The sequence below is a fragment of the Hoplias malabaricus genome, chromosome 2 (genome assembly GCF_029633855.1).
Source record: "Hoplias malabaricus isolate fHopMal1 chromosome 2, fHopMal1.hap1, whole genome shotgun sequence".
Lineage (NCBI taxonomy): Eukaryota > Metazoa > Chordata > Actinopteri > Characiformes > Erythrinidae > Hoplias > Hoplias malabaricus.
The window spans coordinates 56,313,918-56,338,488 of NC_089801.1; the positions used below are offsets into that span (position 1 = coordinate 56,313,918).

General features: G+C 46.6%; 1 protein-coding gene across 4 annotated transcripts; it reads left to right on the forward strand.

The window, feature by feature from the left end:
- The first annotated feature begins 226 nt into the window (after positions 1-226).
- LOC136686510 (general transcription factor 3C polypeptide 1-like) lies at positions 227-24,289 on the forward strand. Of its 4 annotated transcripts, none has more exons than XM_066660331.1 (38): positions 227-303; positions 392-627; positions 807-1,022; positions 1,215-1,391; positions 1,895-2,038; positions 2,974-3,070; positions 3,252-3,375; positions 4,693-4,875; positions 6,212-6,327; positions 7,693-8,032; positions 8,409-8,602; positions 8,920-9,035; positions 9,258-9,411; positions 9,575-9,678; positions 10,207-10,349; positions 10,667-11,467; positions 11,852-11,997; positions 13,513-13,610; positions 14,112-14,208; positions 14,455-14,632; positions 14,708-14,813; positions 15,452-15,587; positions 15,680-15,752; positions 15,864-16,031; positions 16,127-16,275; positions 16,501-16,643; positions 17,438-17,519; positions 17,607-17,719; positions 18,541-18,600; positions 18,712-18,805; positions 19,045-19,217; positions 20,068-20,808; positions 20,932-21,170; positions 21,401-21,681; positions 21,994-22,666; positions 22,772-22,805; positions 23,045-23,228; positions 23,730-24,289. In XM_066660331.1, the coding sequence occupies exons 2-38, from the start codon at positions 407-409 to the stop codon at positions 23,955-23,957; spliced, it is 7,326 nt and encodes a 2,441-aa protein (XP_066516428.1). In that variant the 5' UTR covers positions 227-303; positions 392-406; the 3' UTR covers positions 23,958-24,289. The 4 variants fall into 4 exon arrangements, with proteins under 4 accessions (XP_066516428.1, XP_066516427.1, XP_066516429.1 ...); XM_066660330.1 differs by having other exon boundaries at positions 236-303; positions 388-627; XM_066660332.1 differs by having other exon boundaries at positions 252-277; positions 388-627.
- The last annotated feature ends 282 nt before the right edge of the window (positions 24,290-24,571 follow it).

The following is a 24,571-nucleotide window of genomic DNA, read 5'->3' on the forward strand; positions in this document are numbered from 1 at the left end:
TTATTTTTCCATCTTGGTATTACTGACTAGGAATTGTAAATTTAATTTAATTTAAATTATTTCTCTATTCCTGCTTTCATACTACAATTTCTATAGATGTGTTTTTGTTTATTATAACATTATAAACATATATTATTTACTGAAATGTACTTGTCCTATTTATTTATTTGTTTATTTATTTATTCGTGTGCTGAAAGGTGTATGTAATGCCAGTCTTGGGCGCTGGGTGTCACTAGGCGAGCCCTGTGTGTGTGTGTGTTTGAAGGGAGAAGCAGAGGTGCGCTGGAGAGTGTCAAGTTGTATGTATGTATGTGTGTGTGTGTATACATATGTAAAAGTGTGTGGTTTGTTGATGTGATTGATCCGAGTTAACCGGATTTGTTAAAGGTAGGTTGCAGGTGCGCTGATGGACCCGTTAGCGGCGCTGCTGGATGAGGTGTGCCTGGAGGGGCTGGATGGCATCACCGTGGACACGCTGTGGCTGCGGCTCGGCGCGCGCGCACCTGCCTTCCCGTTGCACCTGGAGGCGCACGTGCGGCAGTACCTATGGAGCGCGCTCGCGACTAATTCCAGCATCATATTCTACCTGTTGCCTCGATCACGAGCGCCGGTAGTCTTGACTGACAGGTAAACACCGCCAGGAGGGTCATCACCACTCGATACCTCTGTACACCAGGCAAACATCCTCATTTTCTCAAGATATAAGAGCTTATACTCACCTTTTAAAGTATAGAACAAGTTCACTTATGTACTTGCAACTCTCTCTCTCTCTCTCTCTCTCTCTCTCTGGCTGTCTCTCTCTCCAGGTTTTCTGATATAGACCCTGAGACGGGTTTCCAGGATGTGGCTGGAGCCCAGATGGACATCCAGGTCCAGGACCCGTATCCTGTCTGTGTTTTGGTGGACAACCCTGGGGGTGTTCAAGGCTCCTGTCTCTATTTCAAAGAGAGAGAGGACATCACCCACTACATCAGAACCAGCCAGAACACCCCTATCCTCACTCTGGACCAGGCTGTCAGCATGTGAGGACGGGGCTTTTATTTTGCTGATGGATGTAGACAGAGGATGGAAAGAAAGAAATGTTACTTTATTAATTTTCTTCAGGAAATTCTGCATTTTTGAGCAGTCAGTACTTGTAGGTACAGGGAGAGTCTGTGATGGTGAGGGGTGGAGCTCTGTGTCTGTGGGTTGTTTATTGTTTACTGTTTGTGTAGGTATGGAGAGAGGCTGGTGATGGTGGCGAGTCAGGAGCTGAGGTACCGTGCTCTGATTGGTCCAGAGGGAAACCCAGAAGTGAGGCTGAGTGATTACTCCTACTGTATCCTGGAGAGACTGGGACGTGCTCGGTGGCAGGGCGAGCTGCAGAGAGATCTCCACATCCTGTCCTTCAAGTAAGACAGTGTCCGGACGTTCCTTTCTGTAACATCTACCTTCGGAAATCATCCATAACTGTCCATAAACACAGTTTTCTTCCTCCTTTTTAAAATAATAATACAGCAATAACAATGTCTTTGAAAATGTCCCCAAACCACTCACATCTGCACTTCAGCCCAGTAGGGGGCAGTAATACCTCATGAAACAAGACGTACAGGGCTTCTGATTGGTGTAGCTTTCTGTCACCCTCTCATTGGGAGATGATGGAGCAGAATCAGCAGTTAGTGTTCTCCTCTCAACATGTTGAACATGAGGAAACTGTATTTTAAAGAAATTATAGGAGTTAAATTGAGTTAATTGATATTTATAAAGGCATGTGAATGATGTTGACCGTCTGTGGACTTAATCACAGGAGCTACCTGGAAAGGTAAAGGAGGTATGCTGAACAGTATTGGACTACATTCTGTTCTGTCAGCACTGTGATTGGTTGATGCCTGATTGCTGTGTTCTGATTGGTCAGGATGGATGCAAGGAAGCTTCATTATCTGCGAAGGTCATTGGACAGAAATGGTCTGATCACCATGCAATCACACGTTGTACGACTGCCTTCAGGAGTCAGACAGCACTCCATCCTCCTGTTGCTCAAGCGCTTCCATGTCGACAGGTACCACTCACTGAATAATTCACACTGACATTAATAACTCATAATTTATCCTGAATAATTCATAGCAGATACTGGAAAATTCATAGTAGATAATGAGTAATTCATAATAGAAAATAGATAATTTACAATGGATACTGGATAATTCATAATAGATACTGAATAATTAATAGTAGATAATGAATAATTCATAATATAAAATAAATAATTCACAATGGATACCGGATCATTTATAATAGATAATGAATAATTCATATTATAAAATGAATTCATAATATATCTATTCATAATAAATACCGGATTATTCATAGCAAATGCTGGATAATTAATAATAGATACTGGATAATTCATAGTGGATACTGGATAATTCATAGCAAATGCTGGATAATTAATAATAGATACTGGATAATTCATAATGGATACTGGATAATTCATAGCAGATACTGGATAATTCATAGTGGATACTGGATAATTCATAATAGATACTCGATAATTCATAGCAGATACTGGATAATTCATAATGGATACTGGATAATTCATAATAGATACTGGATAATTCATAGCGGATACTAGATAATTCATAGCGGATACTGGATAATTCATAGCGGATACTGGATAATTCATAGTGGATACTCGATAATTCATATTGGATACTGGATAATTCATAGTATCTGTGCAGCACTGATCATAAACATTAGTGTTTTTGGTGAGTTCCACCCCAGAGAGTACTGTGGAGACTGACTCTGGTTGGATTAAACTTTCTAGATGTTCGTGTAGGTGTAGGTCAGTGTTGGGAAAGCCTGATGTAGGTGTTACAGAGCCCTTACTGAACCCTCTCTGATGGAGAGTGAATAGTTAGTAGGTGAGAGGATGAAGGAGTTTAATGGTTTATATTAATGCAGGCGTGTCTCTGAACCCTTCTGTTTCCTGTTGATCAGGAGGAGTAAGTATGACATCCTAATGGAGGCTACGTCTAACCTCCTCTCTGAATTACCCCACAACACCGGCATTGTGCTGCGACTTCGGGAACAGCTGGTGAGAACATCTGCATCCTCACATTTCCCCTGCTTCAATTAGACACACACCTCCCTGGGGTCAGAGTGGAGTTGGTGAGATGAGCAGTGTAACAGCGCCACCCTCCGGCCTGTTACTGACACTGTGTCTTCATCCATTCTGTTAATTTTTATCAGCGTTTATGTTGGTTTTTGTTCTGCAGCGAGTGGGGGAGCACACCTTTAAGCGAGTGTATCAGTACATGCAGGCGTCCAAGATGGTTAGCATCCTGACCGTACCCCTTCAGGAACTGAACCCGGAGGCTGGACCCTGCAAGACCAAGAGAGGTAGGCCTTCTGTCCACATGTCTGTGGCGCCCTGCTTTAGGTACTGACCTGTGGAGCAGGGGAACGGTGTTTTCTTTGGGACGAGCTGGAGTGCTGTTTGGGGTTAAGACCTGAACCTAATTTAGTTTCAGATCTCTGTCTTATTTCTCTCTGATCTGTGTTTCTCTGTGGGCCTGTGCCCTATCGTATCATTTGCGATAATATTGATATTTTTTTTTTAAGTGACAAAAACATCCAAATTGTGATAGTAGTGATGTTCTGAGTTGTTTGGTACAAAGTGTTTGCTCCAAAAAAAGGCAGTGATTTCAGTCGTGTGAAGGGGTTTAGTTACAGAGTATCAGACACACCACGGTGATATGTGAGATACAACACAAAAGGAAAAAACACAATTAACCTATTTCAGCCAGTCCAGTTCTGGGAAAGTTAGAAACGCAGCTAGGAGATCAGCAATCATGGACCTCTAATCCAAATACAGACCACATACACTCAACACAGCTGCTGTTATGGATTTGTTTTATATACTGTGAATATTTAAGTGTATATGCATCTACACTTTTTATTTTCTGTCCTTTTAGATTTGTTTTAGATTTGTTACATTATTTATATTATATAAAAATCTGTGTTACTACTGTTCACATAATAACCATATTTTGCTTTAACAATAGAGGAAATAAGTTCCCTGCCCTGTGCCTGTTTTTTTTAAGTCCCTTCTGGTATACTCTTTACCGACATGTTGTTTTTTATGTTTTGGTTTTCCACACCTGTGCTCTATCCCTTGCCTGTTTCCGGCAGTTTCTCACGTGTCTGTGGTTGTATTTAGTCACTGTGTTTTCCCCATGTCTTTGTCCTGCATTGTCATTTATTTAAAAATTCAATCAATCATTTTTACCACAAGTAATACACAATGTATTTAAAAGTGAGTAGTTATTATTTGTTTTCTATGAAATAGAACACATGACCACAGCAGCCGTCCTTCACACTGTGTGTAAATCTCTTGATGAATGACCAATAGAAACACTACAAAATTAATCTTTATACAATATAATCTTCATACATTGACCTCTATTGGCAGTTAAGAAGGTTTTTCCTTCTCTTGTAAAGCTACTGTTTTGGAGAAACATGTATTTATCTGGATGGAGATGTTATGCTCCACAGAGCGAGAGGAGGGCGCCCATATTTAAAACAGGTTCAGGATCATCATCATCATCTTTGCTGCTTAATCAATTTTAGGTTTGCGGTTTATTTACAGACTCTTTGAAACCTCCAGGTCACTAGGTGTCAGTATCATGGCCGTTTAATGGTGTGGTGGTTGTTCAGGTAAAGATGTCCGAGTGCGGTGTCTGAAGCTGCTGAAGCCATACAGCAGGAAGGACCTGGGCGGAGATGACGAGGACGAGGACGACGACAACGATGAAGATGGGGAAGGTCCAGTGAAGAGGACAGTCCAGCCACAGGCTCGAGACGTGGAACGGGACCTGCTCTCTCAGGCTTACGAGATCGGTCAGTCCCTCACTGAAAGCGCAGTGGACATTAGAGCAGACACTACAGTGGATATTAGAGTGGACTTTAGATTGGACACAACAGTGCACATTAGAGTGCACATTACAGTGGACACGACAGTGCACATTAGAGCGGACTTTAGATTGGACACTATAGTAGACATTAGAGTGGACACTATAGTGGACACAGTAGCTGTCTACAACATAAAAATATACATTTAACCATAGCCTGATTGCATAGCCTGTGCTGTGATTTGTTTGTGACTGCTCTCTGTGCTGTGATTTGTTTGTGACTGCTCTCTGTGCTGTGATTTGTTTGTGACTGCTCTCTGTGCTGTGATTTGTGTGACTGCTCTCTGTGCTGTGATTTGTTTGTGACTGCTCTCTGTGCTGTGATTTGTTTGTGACTGCTCTCTGTGCTGTGATTGGTTTGTGACTGCTCTCTGTGCTGTGATTGGTTTGTGACTGCTCTCTGTGCTGTGATTGGTTTGTGACTGCTCTCTGCGCTGTGATTGGTTTGTGACTGCTCTCTGGACTACGATTGGTTTGTGACTGCTCTCTGTGCTGTAATTGGTTTGTGACTGCTCTCTGTGCTGTAATTGGTTTGTGACTGCTCTCTGTGCTGTGATTGGTTTGTGACTGCTCTCTGTGCTGTGATTGGTTTGTGACTGCTCTCTGTGCTGTGATTGGTTTGTGACTGCTCTCTGTGCTGTGATTGGTTTGTGACTGCTCTCTGTGCTGTGATTGGTTTGTGACTGCTCTCTGTGCTGTGATTGGTTTGTGACTGCTCTCTGCGCTGTGATTGGTTTGTGACTGCTCTCTGGACTACGATTGGTTTGTGACTGCTCTCCGGACTACGATTGGTTTGTGACTGCTCTCTGTGCTGTGATTGGTTTGTGACTGCTCTCTGTGCTGTGATTGGTTTGTGACTGCTCTCTGTGCTGTGATTGGTTTGTGACTGCTCTCTGCGCTGTGATTGGTTTGTGACTGCTCTCTGCGCTGTGATTGGTTTGTGACTGCTCTCTGCGCTGTGATTGGTTTGTGACTGCTCTCTGCGCTGTGATTGGTTTGTGACTGCTCTCTGGACTACGATTGGTTTGTGACTGCTCTCTGGACTACGATTGGTTTGTGACTGCTCTCTGTGCTGTGATTGGTTTGTGACTGCTCTCTGCGCTGTGATTGGTTTGTGACTGCTCTTTGCGCTGTGATTGGTTTGTGACTGCTCTCTGGACTACGATTGGTTTGTGACTGTTCTCTGTGGTTTGATTGCTCAGTGACTGCTCTCTGTGATGTGATTGGTTTGTGACTGCTCTCTGTGGTGTAATTGGTTGTTGCAGTGATGGCGATGGGTCCTAAAGGTATTTCTCAGACGGCGCTGAGCATGCGGCTGAATATTGGGAAGTTGGAGGGCCGTATGGTCTGCAGAGTCCTGGAGAAACACAACATGGTGAAGGTAAGAGTCCAGCGTGGTGTCTGAACGAGGGTTCAGACCTACTAGGCAATAAGCCAATCAGCAATAAGGTAGGGGCAGGCCTTGGCTCTTGGCTAAACAGAAACGCGAACAGCCGCGTAGGGGGGCTAGTGCAGGCTATGTCATAGGCAATGCATTTACATGATGCAGAACTATAAACCAGCCTTGATACAGATCCAGCAGTCATTCCATGTGCGAATTTGTGTTGTGTTTCCCTTACTGTGTGAATGTGTTTCCCATACTGGTAACACAAGCTGTAATTGCCACCTACTGACCTTTCTTGGTATGGCTGTAGTATCTGTCGTCTCGGTGTGCTACAAGCAGTCTGTAGGCAGGTGTGATTAGTTAAAAGCAGGCAATGATTACCCAGGGGCCCAAGAGCTCTGGTGCTGCACAAAGATGTTACTGTAGTATAGGCTTATATTGGGTTTGTTCATCTCATGTCTGAATGTTGTCCATTTATTTCCACAAAATTCATCATTTAAGGGGCTATTTTTGAGACTTTTCTCCCAGGGGAGCATACCTCAGGACCCCGCTTGACAATGATGATGATCAGGGTCATACGTAGGGGCCCAGGGGCCAACAAGTTTTGTGTTAGACGTGTGACACATGCATAGCACCCCCACCCCTACCCACCTGCCAGGCATGGAACAAAGTTCAGGCTCAGGAATTGTTTCCACTATCAGCCCTGCTGGGGCTCAAGATTAAACACAGAAACCTGGCAAAAGTTTGGATTTGTTTTATCAATTAGTTAAACATTGACATATTATTAATTATATAAAAAAGGTTCATCCTCAAATTGAAACATCCTAGAATGATTGAAACATCCTAGAAACCACCTAGAAAACCGTAACAACCATATTATCCATAATATCCTTATAATATCATTCTGGCGAACTCAAAATGCCATGGCAACAAGTTAGCAACAACATATCACCCACCTGGGACACCATAGCAACTACTTGGAATACCTTGGCAACCACTTGGTTATCCCATAACAACCACCAATAACCTGTTAATGCCATAGCAACCAGCTGGTAATGCCATAACCACTTTCTAATAATAACATAGCAACTACCTGAAATACAACCTGGAACACCATAGCAACCAACTGATAATCCCATAACAACCTCCTAGTAATAACATAGCAACTACCTATAATACCACCTGGGACACCACAACAACCACTGAGTAATGCTATAGCAACCACATGGAATACCTTAGCAATCACCTGGAAAACATTAACAACCACCTAGAACACTTTAGCAACCACCTGGAATACCTTAGAAACCACTTGACTGATAAGATACAATTCTGTCTTACTCTCTCCCCCCCCTCCCCACCCAGGGTTTTGTAGAGGACGAAGGAAGACAGAGGACGACAAAATATGTCAGTAAGGTGTTTGTGGAGAAGAGTAAACTCAACCTGCAGTTCACTAAAGAGCGAGAGCGCAGTGAAAAACTGCGCAAACCTGACAGCACAGGGACGCAGGACAGAACTGAGCCCCCTATGGACGAGGAGGACACACCTCAGGGCATTCTGGACACTGAGCAGGATAAACAGGATGAGGGCAAGAACATCAAAGGGAAGAGATTAAAGACCAAAACAGGGAAGAAAATGAGAACATCTGTGAAATGCGCCAAGAGACTGAGCAAGTCAACTCCAAAACACTCCACACCAATCAGGAGTGAGTAACAGTGTTCTTCTTCGAGCGTGTTGAGCTCATACTACAGAATCAGTGGTTAGTGTTCTCTTCCGAGTTTGCTGAGCTCATAGAACAGAATCAGAAGTTGGTGTTCTCCTCTGAGCATGTTGAGCTGATGAACAGAGGTTAGTGTTCTCCTTCGAGTGTGTTAAGTCTGATGAACAGAGGTTAGAGTTCTCCTCCGAGCGTGTTGAGTCTGATGAACAGAGCTTAGTGTTCTCCTCCAAGCATGTTGAGTCTGATGAACAGAGCTTAGTGTTCTCCATGTAGCGTGTTGAACCCAGTGATGTGTTAGCCACTGTTTGAACTGAAGCTGCTGTTTGTGGGTGTTCTGTAAAGTCCTTTTTTTTAATTTTAGAAAAGATGACTCCTCGCAGAAGAACGATGGACCAATCAGGGCAGGAGGAGGAGCCTAGCCAAGCAGATCAGAGAGGAGATTCACTGCATGTTCCTGAAGCTGCAGCAGCTGGCCTGGTCCTCAGCATCCTCAGCCAATCACAATCCATGGAGGACACGGAAGCTGTGGTGGAGGAAGTGGTTCAGAAGCCGGAGGTTTGTCTGATTATGTATTTACAGGAGGTTTTAATGATACTGTTTTATGTGTTATAGAATAAACAGTTCTCAGGCTGTATCCACACTACACTACAGTCTGATTCTGATGGAGGGGAGGTGGGTGGATGGATGATGGATGGTGGAAGGAGGAGTACAAGCAGAAGGAGGGCTAGTGTTTGAAGTGATGAGTGGATGGTTGACAGATTGATGAATAGTAAATGGATGGATAAATGAATGGATTGGTGTGAGACTGAGTGGTGATGGATGAATGAATGGATCAACAGGGGATGGAGGGATGACTGTCTATCTGTTTGTAGCCGGGGTCTATGAAGAAGAAGGCATACGAGCAGAAGGAGAGTTATCGTCTGCTCCGACGCAGAAACCTGATCATAGAGACGGTCCGCAACATGAGGGTCATCGAGGGTCTCTACACGTGAGATACACACGCACACGCATTTAGACACACACACACACACGTTCACATACACGTTCAGACACACACACACACACACACACACACACACACACACACACACACACACACATGCTTTCAGACACACACGTCAGCATTACGTCACAGTATTATACACACCCCCCCCCCCACCCTGCCTATACAGCTTTCTGCAGTTTACCACTTTGTGTGTGTGTGTGTCAGGTTGCAGAAGAAGCTAGTGGAGGAGGAGAAACAGGATGGAGTAAGTAGTCGAGTGTGTAAGAAAAGCATCCTGCGATTGATACAGACTCTGGCCAGAGAGGGCTACCTCAAACTCTTCAGGACCATTGTGGTCCAGGACGGGGTCAGCAAGAAGGTACACACACACACACACACACACACAAACAAAAATAAACACTCACCTGAAGACAGAGTTGTTCTGTCAACTTTATCACTGTTCTTTTTCTCTTTGGTCTTTTTCTCACTCTCTCCTCTGTTCTTTTTCTCTCTCTCTCTCTCTCTCTCTCTCTCTCTCTCAGATGGAGTTTGTAGTTCACCCCTCTGTTTCTCCTGATGACCCGTTAATAAAGAGTGCTATAGAGCAGGTCCGCTTCAAGATCTCCTGCTCCTACACGGTGCACAGGTACCGCCCACCGTCACTCAGCACATCAGTCTGGCAGTCGACTCATTCATTCATTCATTCTCTTTGACCCTTTTCCAGTTCAGGGCAGCGGTGAGTCAGGAGTCTACCCGGAATCACTGGGCACAAGGCAGGAACACACCCTGGAGGGGGCACCAGTCCTTCACAGGGCGACACACTCACCCCCTACGGACACTTTTGAGTCACCAATCCACCTACTAACGTGTGTTTTTGGAGCGTGGGGGGAAACTGGAGCACCAGGAAGAAACCCACGCAGACACTGGGAGAACACACCAAACTCCTCACAGACAAACTCACAACACAGTGACATTACCTGCAGCGCCACCTTGCTGCCCACACAACCAATCAATCAATATTCAAAAAATATGAGTGTGATAGTGCCCCATGGTGGAGAGTTCAGCTGCTAAGTCTCTCTCTCTCTCTCTCTCTCTCTCTCTCTCTCTCTCTCTCTCTCTCTCTCTCTCTCTCTCTCTCTCTCTCTAACTCTCTCGCTCTCTAACTCTCTCTCAGGTTGAAGATGGAGGAGGAGAAAGCAAAGACTCAGGTTCAGGAGACGAGTAAAGATGACCCCCAGTGTGAAGTGAGAACCCCTCAGAAGAACACAGAGGAGAACCCGCGAGTCCGGGACCTGAAGAACTTCAAACCCACCATCGGTCAGGGCTTTAATTGCACACCTGCATAGACACCTGCCCAACCACATACACACCTACACAACTGCATAGACACATCTGCCCAACCACATACACATCTATACACACACCTGCCCAACCACATACACCTACACTACCACATACACACACCTGCATGACCACATACACGCCTATACACACTCCTACACTACTACATACACCAACTTGCTCGACCAGATACGCACTTAATACAGAGATGCTTGAACCGCTGTTAGTTTGTATTAGAGTGTATTAAAGGCTGTGTGTGTGTGTGTGTGTGTGTGTGTGTGTGTGTATTTTAGTTCCGGGACTGAGCCGGTCGTTGGGTTTCCAGACGAAAATGCCTCGTCTCCGGATTGTTCACATGTTTCTATTTTACCTAATTTATGGTCATCCCCTCAACCACACCTGCTCTACAGACCCTACAGACCCTCAAGCCTCCTCTGGGCCCTCTACAGACCCTCAAGCCTCCTCTGGGCCCTTTACAGACCCTCAAGCCTCCTCTGGGTCTTCTACAGACCCTCAAGCCTCCTCTGGGCCCTCTACAGACCCTCAAGCCTCCTCTGGGCCCTCTATAGACCCTCAAGCCTCCTCTGGGCCCTCTACAGACCCTCGAGCCTCCCCTGGGCCCTCTACAGACCCTCGAGCCTCCTCTGGGCCCTCTACAGACCCTCGAGCCTCCTCTGGGCCCTCTACAGACCCTCGAGCCTCCTCTGGGCCCTCTACAGACCTTCCAATCTCCTCTGTGCCCTCTACTGGCCCACAGACTCCATCCGTGTCCTTTAAAGACCCCTCAGAGACAGCCAATGATCACTCAGTGACCAATGATGATATTAAAGACCCCACTTTGAGTTGTAAAGTCCAATCAGCACCTCCTAATGTCCCTTTAACCTCTTCTGTTGACCCCTTATCCACCTCTAATGACCCACAAGCACACTCGGATTTTACTGATCCCACATCCATGTCTAATTACCCTAACGACCCCTCTACAACCTCAAAAAAACCCTCACTGATTTCTAATGACCTTAGTATGCCCCCACCATCCGAGGGAGGTGGACGCTCAGAGGACACGCCCACCCCTGCTGAGGAGGAGCAGTTTAAAGGTAGGTACACCTAGTGCTGCTAATCCACAGGAGGGCCTCCGGTGAATTGCTCAGACCCTGTAGCCTTAGCGCCCCCTACAGAATAATTTATACTGATCACTTAGTGGACATGCTCAGTTTATATAGGGTGGGGATGGAGTCCTGGGAGGGTCACAGTGGGTGAGAACAGCAGAAACCCTGCTGAGTGAATACCATCTCTGGTCCCCCCCCCCCCCCCCCCCCCAACTTGTTTTGAGTGCCCTCTTGCCCTTGTAGCTGAGTTACAGGGTGCAGTGGTTAAAATCTCCCCCTACTAAACAGGACGACACTTCAACACAAAAATAAACTAGTCTCTCTCTCTCTCTCTCTCTCTCTCTCTCTCTCTCTCTCTCTCTCTCTCTGTAGTGTATATGAATGAGCTGAGCTGGAAGAGGTTTGTTCCTCCTTTGAGGTCCCACAGGGAGATGGATAGCGGCTGGGCTTTAATCAGCGACCTCCTCATTGCTCTCCCCCTCAGCATTTATGTGCAGGTCATCCAGATCAACTACAAAGTAAGAAATAACATAACTGACACACACCAGCTACAGCCATTTACTCCTACATACAGATACAGCACCGAAACACTGACACACACCAGCTACAGCCGTTTACTCCTACATACAGATACAGCACCGAAATACTGACACACACCAGCTACAGCCGTTTACTCCTACATACAGATACAGCACCGAAATACTGACACACACCAGCTACAGCCGTTTACTCCTACATACAGTTACAGCACTGAAATACTGACACACACCAGCTACAACCGTTAACTCTAACATACAGTTGCAGCACCGAAATACTGACACACACCAGCTACAGCCGTTTCCTCCTACATACAGTTACAGCACCGAAATACTGACACACACCAGCTACAGCCGTTTCCTCCTACATACAGTTACAACACCGAAATACTGACACACACCAGCTACAGCCGTTTCCTCCTACATACAGTTACAGCACCGAAATACTGACACACACCAGCTACAGCTGGTTACTCTAACATACAGTTACAACACCGAAATACTGACACACACCAGCTACAGTCATTTACTCCTACATACAGTTACAGCACTGAAATACTGACACACACAAGCTACAGACATTTACTCCTACATACGGTTACAGCACCGAAATACTGACACCCCCCAGCTACAGCCGTTAACTCCTACATAGAGTTACAGCACCGAAATACTGACACACACCAGCTACATCTGTTTACTCCTAGATACAGTTACTGCACTGAAATACTGACACACACCAGCTACAGCCTTTTCCTCCTACATACAGTTACAGCACCGAAATACTGACACACACAAGTTACAGCCATTTACTCCTACATATAGTTACAGCACCGAAATATTGACACACACAAGCTACAGACATTTACTCCTACATACAGTTACAGCTCTGAAATACTGATACACACCAGCTACAGCCGTTTACTCCTACATACAGTTACAGCACCGAAATACTGACACACACATGCTACAGACATTTACTCCTACATACAGTTACAGCACCGAAATACTGACACACACCAGCTACAGCTGTTTACTCCTACATACAGTTACAGCACCGAAATACTGACACACACCAGCTACAGCCGTTAATTCTAACATAGAGTTACAGCACCGAAATACTGATACACACCAGCTACAGCCGTTTCCTCCTACATACAGTTACAGCACCGAAATACTGAAACACACCAGCTACAGCCGTTTTCTCCTACATACAGTAGTTCTTTCTGCAGTGAGGTCTGTGAAGCAGAAATAGACATTTAATATTCTATGGACTTTGGAATTTTTTTGTTTGTTTGGGTGGATGTTTACTGTAAACTCGGGTGTCTTGCTCAACCTTTGCTCCATCCAGCTCCCTCTGGTGGAAGATTCTGGTAGCTTCTGTTTGCCTCTGGATGGTTTCCTGATTGTTAGCTGGTGTGGTCTGTAGAAGGTCCAGAAGAAAACCCTGAATAAACAGTGAACAGTAAATAAAGCAGTGTGTTGTGTTGTGTTTTTAAGGTGGACGGCCTGGAGGAGTTTCTTAATGATCCGGTGAAGCAGCATTACCTCATCACATATCTCCCGTCCAGCATCAAAACACAGCTGCTGCTCAGACGGTGGGTCTTTCTCCTCAAATTACACCCCCTTCACCTTCAGTCTAAAGTCAGAATCTGATGGTACTGCACTGTTTGGAAGTGTAGCTGCCAGACTAGGATTAGCTAAGTGAGCTAACAGACTAAACACCACAGCACAGACAGTGTTCCAGCGAAACTGAGGCTCAAATCACACACATTTAGAGATAAAGACTCATAACTGTAAGCACAAAGTTGAGTGAAGGCTCTTCTGAGTGTTTTGTCTGTTTTCAAATACACTTCTCTCTCTTTTAACCCAAACTCGGCTCTAAACTCACACAGCGGGGGGAGACTGGGCTTGTGTGACATCAGCAGTCAGTGAGCTCCCACAGCACCCCCTCCCTGTGGCACTTAGGTCCCCCCACAAGTCCCCCATCCACATTAATAAATACTTGTTACACCACCCCACCCTCCTCTACAATATAACCAGGCAGTATTACCTCACGGGTCTGAGCTGAAACTCATCACCTGTCTCTGCACCAGCAGAAAGTACTTCTTCAGCTTCTACGAGAACCTGCAGAAGCTCTGCTATATGGGTCTGCTGCAGTTCGGCCCAGTGGAGAAGTTCATGGACAAGGATCAGGTGAACAACACTCCCCTATCTCACTGACACAACACTGTCTCACTAACTCTCACCTGTCTCACTGACACACCCTTGTTTCACTGACACGCCCCTGTCTCACTGACATGCCCCTATCTCTCTGACACGCTCCTGTCTACTTGCAGCCTGATTGAGTCTAGGTGATTTGTGTGTTTCTGCTCCCTCTGGTCTTATATTAAAGCTCTGTGTGTGTTTTCCTCCTTGTCCCTCATTGTCGGGGGGCTGCAGGGCTTTGTTTACCTGAAGAGACACACCACCATCGTGGACACCACAGTGTGTGACCCTCACTACAACCTGGCCATCGAGACCCGGCCATTTGACCGCCGCCGCTACAGCTTCAACTCCCTGCTGGACGTGGAGAACTACTGGTTCGACCTGCTGTGCGTGTGTCTGAACACACCTTTAGGTAACACACACACACACACACACACACACTACTACTACTACTACTACTACTACTGAGGATGCTGGTCTGTCTCAGGTGTGATTCGTCCTCGGTCTCGTCCGTCTGATGGAGAGAGAGAGGGGGAGGAGCCTGAGGCTACTGTTGGAACTGAACGCTACGAGAGACTGCAGTACACCCTCAGGTTAGGACCTGTCTCCGTCTGTCTGTCTGTCTCTGTCTGTTTGTCTCTCTCTGTCTGTCCGTCTGAGAGACTGCAGTGCTCCCTCAGGTGAGGACCTTTCTCTCTGTCTCTGTCTGTCTGAGAGACTGCAGTACACCCTCAGGTGAGGACCTTTTCCCTGTCTTTCTGTCAGTCTGTCTGAGAGACTGCAGTACACCCTCAGGTGAGGACCCGTCTCCCTCCCTCTCACTCTGTCTGAGAGACTGCAGTACACCTTCAGGTGAGGACCTGTCTCTCTCTTTCTCTCTGTCTGTCGGAGAGACTGCAGTACACACTCAGGTGAGGACCTGTCTCTCTTTCTCTCTGTCTGTCTGAGAGACTGCTATACACACTTAGGTGAGGACCTGTCTCTCTCTCTGTCTGTCTGAGAGACTGCAGTACACACTCAGGTGAGGACCTATCTCTCTCCCTCTGTCTGTCTGAGAGACTGCAGTACACACTGAGGTGAGGACTTGTCTCTCGCTGTCTGTCTCCCTCTCTCTCCATCTTTCTGTCTCTCTCTTCGTCTGTCTCCTGTCACCAACAAAAGCCTGTGTTAGATTCATCTGAGCAGGGACCCTGCTCCTGTGATGTAATGCTCTGTGATTGGCTGATGTTAGGGGCAGCTTTGATGTGGATGATGATGGCGTAACCCCCGGCGATGGACAGGGAGCTGGAGGACTGGACTCTTCATTTTATGGACACCTTAAACGCAACTGGATCTGGACGACACACCAGCTCAACAAACCCAGGAAGGTACACACACACACACACACACACACACACACCACGTTATATAAGCACTGTATGAAGGTTTTTTTAAGTTCTGATGTGTATATTCTTTGCAGCCTGCAGGGACTCGCTCTGTTCGTCTGAGGAGCCTTTTGTCCAAACACCCCCTCCCCAAATCAGTGTGTGCAGGTCAGTACACACTCTGTCTCACTGGGTGTGTGTGGGTTCATATTTTCTAGTTTTATTAGTTAAATTACAACACACATATTTAATAAATTATATATATATGTTTGCTCTCAGCAATCCAGGCTGGGGCAAGCGAAGGCAAGGCGACCCCTGGTGTTCTGGAGGAGGTGCAGGTGGACGTGGAGCCGAGCTCCAGGAACCAGCAGGTCCGCGGGGGGAAGAGGAACAAACGCAGGAGGCAGAAGAAGGAGAGCAGCAAGCCCCCCAAGAAGAAGAGGAAAGGTGAGAGAGGGCCCGCTCAGGTACCATACCTTTAACCACAGGTACAACTGGGGTCTGACATATATGTGTGTGTGTGTGTGTGTGTGTTTGTTCAGTGGTCAGTGTGAGGAAACAGACCCTGTGTCAGGATGAAACAGACCGTAAGGCTCTGATGAGGATGACCAGACAGAGGGTCACCTGGACTCACCTGGAGGACAGTATTCTAATGCTCTGCAGAGTTGCCAGTCACTTCCTCAACCGCAAGGTGTACAACCACACACACACGCTTTCACAATAGACAATTCCAAAAATTACATTCAAACATGTGACCAGCTAAAACTGCTCCTTATATGAGCACACAGACACACCCACTACTCCTTATATGGGCACACAGACACACCCACAACTCTTTATATGGGCCCACAGACATCCAAACAACTGCTTATACTGAGTAAATGGTGTGTGTGTGTGTGTGTGTGTGTGTGTGTAGATAAAGAAGCCGTTTGTGGCGTGGAACGTGGTGCGTGATATCCTTCACGCTGAGCTGGAACTCTCTCTCGATAAGACCTCGCTCTCTGTGGGACGCCGCTCACGCTACATCATGAAGAACCCCCAAACTCAGCTCAACTACAGGTAAGCTACAGGTCTATGTAGAACTCATGTAACCATCCAGAACTTCAGAACTGTCTAGAACACAGCTTATCTACAGGTAAACTACAGAACACACACAAGTCTCAGGTTTGCAACTGATGATCTACACAATGATCTAGAACCTGGCTTAACTAAGGAACCCTCTACACCCTAATTTAACTCCTAACAGAACCCTCTAGAACCGGGGCCAGCTGCAGGGGCACTAGGTAATGTAGTACCACTTTAGAATAAGGCTGCATTTATTAAGGTCTATTAATGGTTTATCTTCTGTTTATTAACAGTTATTAGTTAGGCAGTAAACACGTTATTAGTCATTAATAATCAGTTATAACACAGAGACAGAAAGGGTGACCGTTTTGGTGTTTGCCAAATGAACCCACATCCATCTACAGTTAAACTTCTGATCTTACCGAATACTGGCCTCACTGTGTCTCCTCCATCAGTCAACATTAACCCTGTCAGTTCCAACACAGATTAATTTATTAGTTTAACCCTTTAACTACAGAACATAATCAATTAACCGGTAAACCTGTAGGGCTCTGCAGAACCGCACAAGCTCTTACAGCCCACTTCAGCTTCCAAAACCCCATACATGCAGCCTGCAGAACTCTCTAGAACCCAGCAAAACTGTGCACAAACTGCAACAGCTCAGCTCCAACCCTGAAGTCAAGGATTCAGGGAACAGAAGAACTGAGTTGAAGCGGAGTTTCTATAAACTTGAACTGTGTGTGTGTGTGTGTGTGTGTGTGTGTGTGTGTGTGTGTGTGTGTGTGCAGGATCTGTCTGGCTGAAGTGTATCAGGATAAAGCCCTGATCGAAGATTTCATGAACAGAATAAACAACTACGACGACCCCAAGGTGACTCTGACAATCTGGGCATCTGCAACTACTGTTGACTGTGGTTAGATATGTTTACTGACGGACCGACGTGTGTGTGTGTTACAGGTGTGTGCTGACGAGTTTAAAGAGTTTGTCAGTGCTCTAAGATTAAAGTTCAGCTCCAGTTACGGGGCTAGTGATGTCATCATTCCAGATACCAAGGAAGAGCTCCTTACCAAGTAAGACACACACACACACACAGAAACAGAGGCAGTAAAATGTTAAAATGATATTTGTAAACACTTCTTATTAATAGAACTTAGAGTTAGTGTTTCTTTTTCACATTAAATTAACCTACAGTTTCATTCTGGTTCTCATGTGCCACCTTAAAGTGTGCTGCAGTTACATTCTAGTGAACATGTTGCTACTTATATGGTGCAGCATTTAAATTCTGATGACTCTTCCACATTAATTTTTGCCACAACTATGATCTTATTTTTCTGTTCCAACTTAAATGGTGCAGGATTTATATTCCAGTGCCTCAGTACACCTTAAATAATGCTGTAGTTACATTCTCATGCTTCAGTTCCACATTAAATGGTGCTGTAATTACATTCTAAAACCTCAGTTCCACATTAAATGATGCAGCAATTAGACTCTAGAACTTCTGTTCCACCTTAAATGATGCAGTATTTAGACTGTAGAACATCTGTTCCACCTTATATTGTGCCGTAATTAGACTCTAAAACCTCAGTTCCACATTTAATCGTGCAGTAATTACATTCTAGTATCTCTGTTCCACCTTAAACGATGCAATAGTTAGACTACAGAACATCTGTTCCACTTTAAATGGTGCCGTAATTAGATTCTAGAACATCAGTTCCACATTAAATGGTGCCATAATTACATTCTAGTACCTCTCTTCCACCTTAAATGGTGCCGTAATTACATTCTAGGACCTCTGTTACACATTAAATGGTGCCATAATTAGATTCTAGTACCTATATTCCACCTTAAATGGTGCAGGAGTTTGATCTGTAGCGTCTTCTGTATGTTCCAGATTTAAAGTGTATGTTATCGGCCAAGAACCATCTCAAAGATCCAAGGATGTGCTCACCAGGTATGAGTGTGTGTGTTGGGGGCATTTACGAAGCAGTTAAAATTTAAAAAGGTGATTCCTTAAATCCTTTGCAGTGATTTGATTAGTGTGTGTGTGTGTGTGTGTGTGTAGGCCGGAGGATATCCACTCTCTGGTGCTGAATAATCTGATCCAGAGCACCCTGGTCCTCTCCAACTCTCAGATGAAGATGTGCCAGTCCTTCCAGGTACTGACTTCATACCCATCTGGTTCTGAAAGTACTGCCCTGGGGCGGCCCTCGCGCTCTGTCACCATTCAGCGGCACTGATGTCAGGTCTCAGTGCTGCCCCCTGGAGGATTCCATGGGGGTCCACACGGGGGGCTTTACCTGAACCTATTAGCCATGTCCAAACCTGAAACACCTTCACCTGATACGAGTCAACCCTTGTGTATCTCTCTCCCTCTCTCTCTCTCCTTCTCTCTCAGTCCTTCTCTCTGTACAGCAGGTATAAAACTGACGTTCTCCAGCAGGCATTCCTCACCTGTAAGAAAAGAGGGCTGGTGAACCGCCGTCGCGCCAGCAAGAACGTGGAGCCGAAGAAGAGCAGAGCCGTGCCCTTCGTCCCCATGTCCTACCAGCTGTCCCAGCACTACTACAGGTACCGACCAGCCCCTTGGTCCCATACAAATGCCCCCCAAGCCCACATTGAACCCCTTCATATTCACCCAGTCTCTAAACCTACTGTGTCTTTAGGCTTCCCACAGTTCTCCCATGGATCTACCAAAAGTCCCCAGTAGATCCTCAGGAGCCATGTATGCTTCCACATGTTGCTTGTAGATACCCTGTTGTATTTATAAAGCGGCTCGTACAATGGGACTTTAGATCACCCTCAGATTACCCCTGATTTCTCTAAATAACAAGATCCCCATAACTCACAGTCAGGGCCATCACCCCAGACCCTTCCAGGTCAGCCGCTGTGCCCACAGATCACCAGCAGATGCCCCTATTACATCACCAGATCCCCATAACTAATACCTGTGTCCCCATAGATCAACTGAGATCCCTGTAGATCACCCCCAAATCATTCTAGATCATGCCCAGATGCCTCTAGGTCATTGCCAGAGGTCCCTCTGTATAGCACACAAACCCCTCTTGATGACACACAGATGTATGAATTCAGATTTACAAATTCATATAAATCCAAGAAAGCCAGATTATATGAATGATGTGCTGGGTAATGATCATGATATGGGTTTGATCAAGCTTGATTCCTGATTAGGAAGCACCTTTTCTTCATGTCAGTTTATGCTGTATATTTTCATCTCCATTTTCTGCTCTCTCTATCTGTCTGTTTGTCCCTCCCTCTCTCTCCCTCCCTCTCTCTCTCTCCCTCTCTCTCTCTCCCTCTCTCTCTCACTCTCTCTCTCTCTCTCACTCTCTCTCTCTCTCTCTCTCTCTCTCTCTCTCTCTGTCCATCTCTCTCTCTCTCGCTCTTTCCCACCACGCAGGTATTTCACATGGCGCTTTCCAAGCACGGTGTATAATGAGGTTTATGATCTGCTGGAGAACCTGAGTCAGAAATCCGGAGCGGATCGACCCAACACCTTCTCCTTCCAACAGGACAGAGAGCCAGGGGGACAGAAGGACAGAGAACCAGGAGGACAGGGGGACAGAGAGACGGGAGAGGACAGGGAGACGGCTGCGATGAATGACAACAACCAGCAGGGACAACAACTGGGAAAGGACAAGGAGACAGAACCTGAAGCGCAACCACAAGAGGACCCTCTAGTACCTCCTGTGGATACTGGAGAACCTGCCTCAGATCTGGTGGCACCACCTAGTGGTCTGGAGGCTTCTACAGTAGACCTTCTAGTGCCCCCTGGTGGTGTGGAGAGTCCTACATTAGCTCTAGTGCCCCCGGGTGAGAAAGTCACGGAGGAGCAGGACCCTGCTGTAGACACTCCAATGCCCCCTGGTGATGTGGAGATCCCTACTGTAGACACTTTGGCAGCCCCTGGTGATGTGGAGGAACCTGCTGTAGACACCCAGGCACCCCCTGGAGATGTGGACACACTGGCACCCCCTGGGGATGTGGAGGACATGCTGACTTTTCCTATAGATGCTCCAGGAGGGGCGTCCCTCTGCTGCCTGTCTCTGATGACACTGGGGCTGCTAAGTGTAGACGTGTCCATTCCTCAGCAGGTGGTGGTGGTGGACAGTACACTGGTGGACAGCGAAGTGGTCAAAAGGTAACAGTCGTCCTTCAGAGACACATGAGCCCAGATGTTACATTTATCTACAGCTGCTTCTGATCCACAAACAGAACCATCAGTGGTCAGTGTGTGTGTGTTTGTGTGTGTATGTGTTTGCAGTATCACAAAGGAGCTGGATGAGGAGGAGGAGGATGAAGGTGAGGATGAGAGGAGGGCTCGTGTGGATGTGAAAGCTCGACAGGCATCTCACACCAACTACCTCCTAATGAGGGGATACTTTGTCCCCGGGATCATCAGCTTCAGGAACACCAACGCCACGGAGCACATCGCCGTCAACTCCTGCACCGTCCGCATCCAGCTCCGACACACACCCTCTCACACACTCTTCACAGAGACCGGTGAGAGTCCCCCCACTCCCCCAACATACACCCACACACAGACACACACCCACACACCAATAGCATGGAGCTCATCACTGTATCTTTGGAGAAGCCCCGGGCAGAAGTCTAGCCATTCACTAACAACAGAACACAGACAGGACAGTTATTTAATGCTTAATTAATAATATTATTTATAATAAAATTAATAAATTTCTTCTATTCTGTCCATCTTTCTGTCCTTTTCTCAGACAGCGCACTGTCTCTGTTGTCACATTCATCTGCCCCTTCCCTGCCAGTGTCGTTCTCACGTGTATTTAAGCGGCGCCGTGTGTGTGAGCGCAATTTTGTGAAAGAGTGTTTGAGCAGGTTGGGGTACAGCTGTGCGGACGTGGAGGAGGTTTGTGCCCTCAGGGCCACCGTCCAGAAGGAGGCGGAGTTTGGCATCGACAAACAAAATCTCCTGAGAAAGTTCTCTCACCTGGAGCAGGTGCAGCATGGGAGGACCAGAACATTGCAGCAGTATGTACAGGTAAGGTGTGTGTGTGTGTGTGTGTGTGTGTGTGTGTGTGTGTGTGTATATATATATATATATATATATATATATATATATATATATATATATACACACACACACACAAACACGGTTAAAAACACACACAGGTAACAACACGCACAAGTAACAACACAAATGGGTAGCACCTATACAGGTATAAACACACACACATAGAATATGACACACAGGTAAACAGGGCCCCCCAGTGAACCGGCTGTTCCTAGAATCAGGAGCAGGTGTCCACTTTCTTCGTGCTGTGCTGACCTGATCCTGTGTGTGTTCCTGTAGGAGCTGGTGGATGCTGGCGAGCTGATGGAGGTGGGGGCTCTCTCTCGCCGGTTGGTGTGTGTGGAGTCTAGCACCCCCTGGCTGCTGCAGTGTTCCAAGCGGATGTGTAAAGAGATCTTCCAGACTCTGTCCATCCCAGCGTCTCACAAACGCAGTCTGGCCACTTCTGAGGGCGCACCTGCGGCCAAGAGGCGGAGGCGGGACAGGAAGACTGTCGCCAAGGCAACTAATACTATGGAGACCGCCTGTGTGACATCTGCCACCACAGAATCAGTTGTACCTGAGACACCTGCCATGGATACAAGTGCTCTGAAGTCTGTTTCCATGGAGACCATCGTACCCGAGGCTGTTGCCTTAGAGACCACACTTGCTGCTGTGGAGAACCCTGCTTCCACGGAGACCCCCTCCATAGGGTCAGCATGTACAGCGACTGCCTCGGTTGCTGAGTCTGCAGCTGTGGAGACAGATTCACCAGGGACAGTTACCATGGAGACAAGTGGGGCAAGGTCTGCTGCCGTGGAAATAGCTTCCCCTGAGCCTGCTGCACCTGGGGCTGTCGCCATGGAGACAGAAGGTGTTGCTGCAGGGGTGGGACTGGGTGATGATGCCTCAGTTTCTTCAGTGACTGACAGTTCAGTTCAGGAAGGAAACACAGCACAGGCTCCTCCTACAGGTGAGTGTCTCTGAGCTGGGTACAGTGACTTTAAGACCCAGGGGCGTGCTGTATATTGTGGGTGTGCTGAGGTTCTAATGTGTGTGTGTTGTGTTTCTGCTTCAGGGTCCAGAGGGGCTGTGGGTTCCGAGGAGGAAGAGTAAGTGAGGTGGTCTCACACCTATCCTATTTTTACTCAAAATTCTTTTTTTATTTAGTTTTATTTTTTAACCAAATTTAATTTTTCCCCAAAATTTGTTTTAAAACTAATTAAACTCTTTCTTTTTGCCCAGATCTTTTTTTATTTCAATTTACATTTCTCAGATTTATTTTATATTAAGTGCAGAGAAATTAACCTCTCTCTCTCTCTTTCTCTCTCTCTCTCTCTCTCTCTCTCAGTGTGGTGAGCTTTGTTGCTCGTCCCTGGTGTATAGTGGATGGCTCTCTGAATAAACCAGTGTGTAAGGGGATGCTGGAGGCTCTACTGCTGCACATAATGACCCACCCCTGTGTACCTGAGCCCACCCTGCTGCAGCACTACAGCGGAGTCCTGCAGCCTGTTGTCATCCTCGACCTGCTGCAGGTAACACACCTGGGGAGAGACACACGCGCTCACACACAAAAACACACACAGTACAGAGCTCTAACTCAGTGACCAGATCATAACCCTGAGCCCTGTTCCTTTAAATGATAATGAGCAGCTTGCTGTTCACCCCAACCTTGAGCACACAGTAGTGAGGAGCAAGGAGCAGAAGCTCTGTTTTTTTAGCCGTTTTTGCTCAGTCCTCTTTCTTCTCCGTTTTTACTCAGTGCTCTTATTTCCCCGCGCTCGTTCTCATCTTTGTGCTCTCACATAAACACAGCGCTGTGATTAGACGAACTCAGTCAAGGGCGTGGGGCCAAAGTATCTGCACTTGACATCAGAAGAGGAGCAGAATCAGAGCATCTCATGTTATCCCGTGTTTTCAGAATTGGGCAGCACGCAGAAAACTGACTGTGTCCTGTTTCAAAGTGTGTGGGGGACTCCAGTTCCAGATGTGAGTATGTGTGTATCGTCCTGACTCTGTGTGTGTGTGTTTCCCAGGTGCTGACGGAGCTGGGCTGTGTTAAAAAGCGCTTCACTGTGAGTGGACCCAAGGCGTCTCTGTTCTCTCGGCCATCCGTCCCTGAGGTGCGGGGTTCGGGTGACATCAGTGTAGTGGACAACGCCATGGCCTTTTACGAGCCCAGTGTGGACGGTAGCCTGAGACTCGCCCGGCTTTTCCCCCATGAATCCAACTGGAACAAGTGGGTGCAGCTGTGTGTGCGCTGAGCCATCCAAGTGCAATCGTGTTCCTCACCGTGTTCAGGACCCGGGAGAGCAGCTGCACATGGACATTATTTTAGTGTGTTATAAAATTTTGGACCAAGATTTGAATCTAATAAAGAGTCTAAGTTTATACGTGTGTATGAAGTGATTGTTTAGATACTGAATGCAGCAGCTCTACACTGCCCTCTATTGGAGGATAGAGTTAGATATAACCAGGATTCTTCAATATGAGAATTTACCCGCTCTGATATTCTACACTCATTTTGCACTCTCTCAGCTCCACTGCCGACTTCGGTCACTCTGTAGCTCTACAATTAAACATTGGAGTCCATCTATTGCTCTGCGTACTTTGTTACCCACTTTCCCCCTGTTCCTCAGCACGCAGAACGCTCAGGACAGAGCAGGTGTGATGTGGTGGTGGACCATTCTCAGCGCTGCAGTGATGTGGTGTGTTAGTGTGTGTTGTGCTGGTGCGAGTGGATCAGACACAGCAGGGCTGCTGGAGTTTTTAAACCCCTCAGTGTCACTGCTGGACTGAGAACAGTCCACCGACCAAAAACATCCAGCCGACGGCATCCTGTGTCACTGATGAAGGACTAGAGGACGACCGACACACA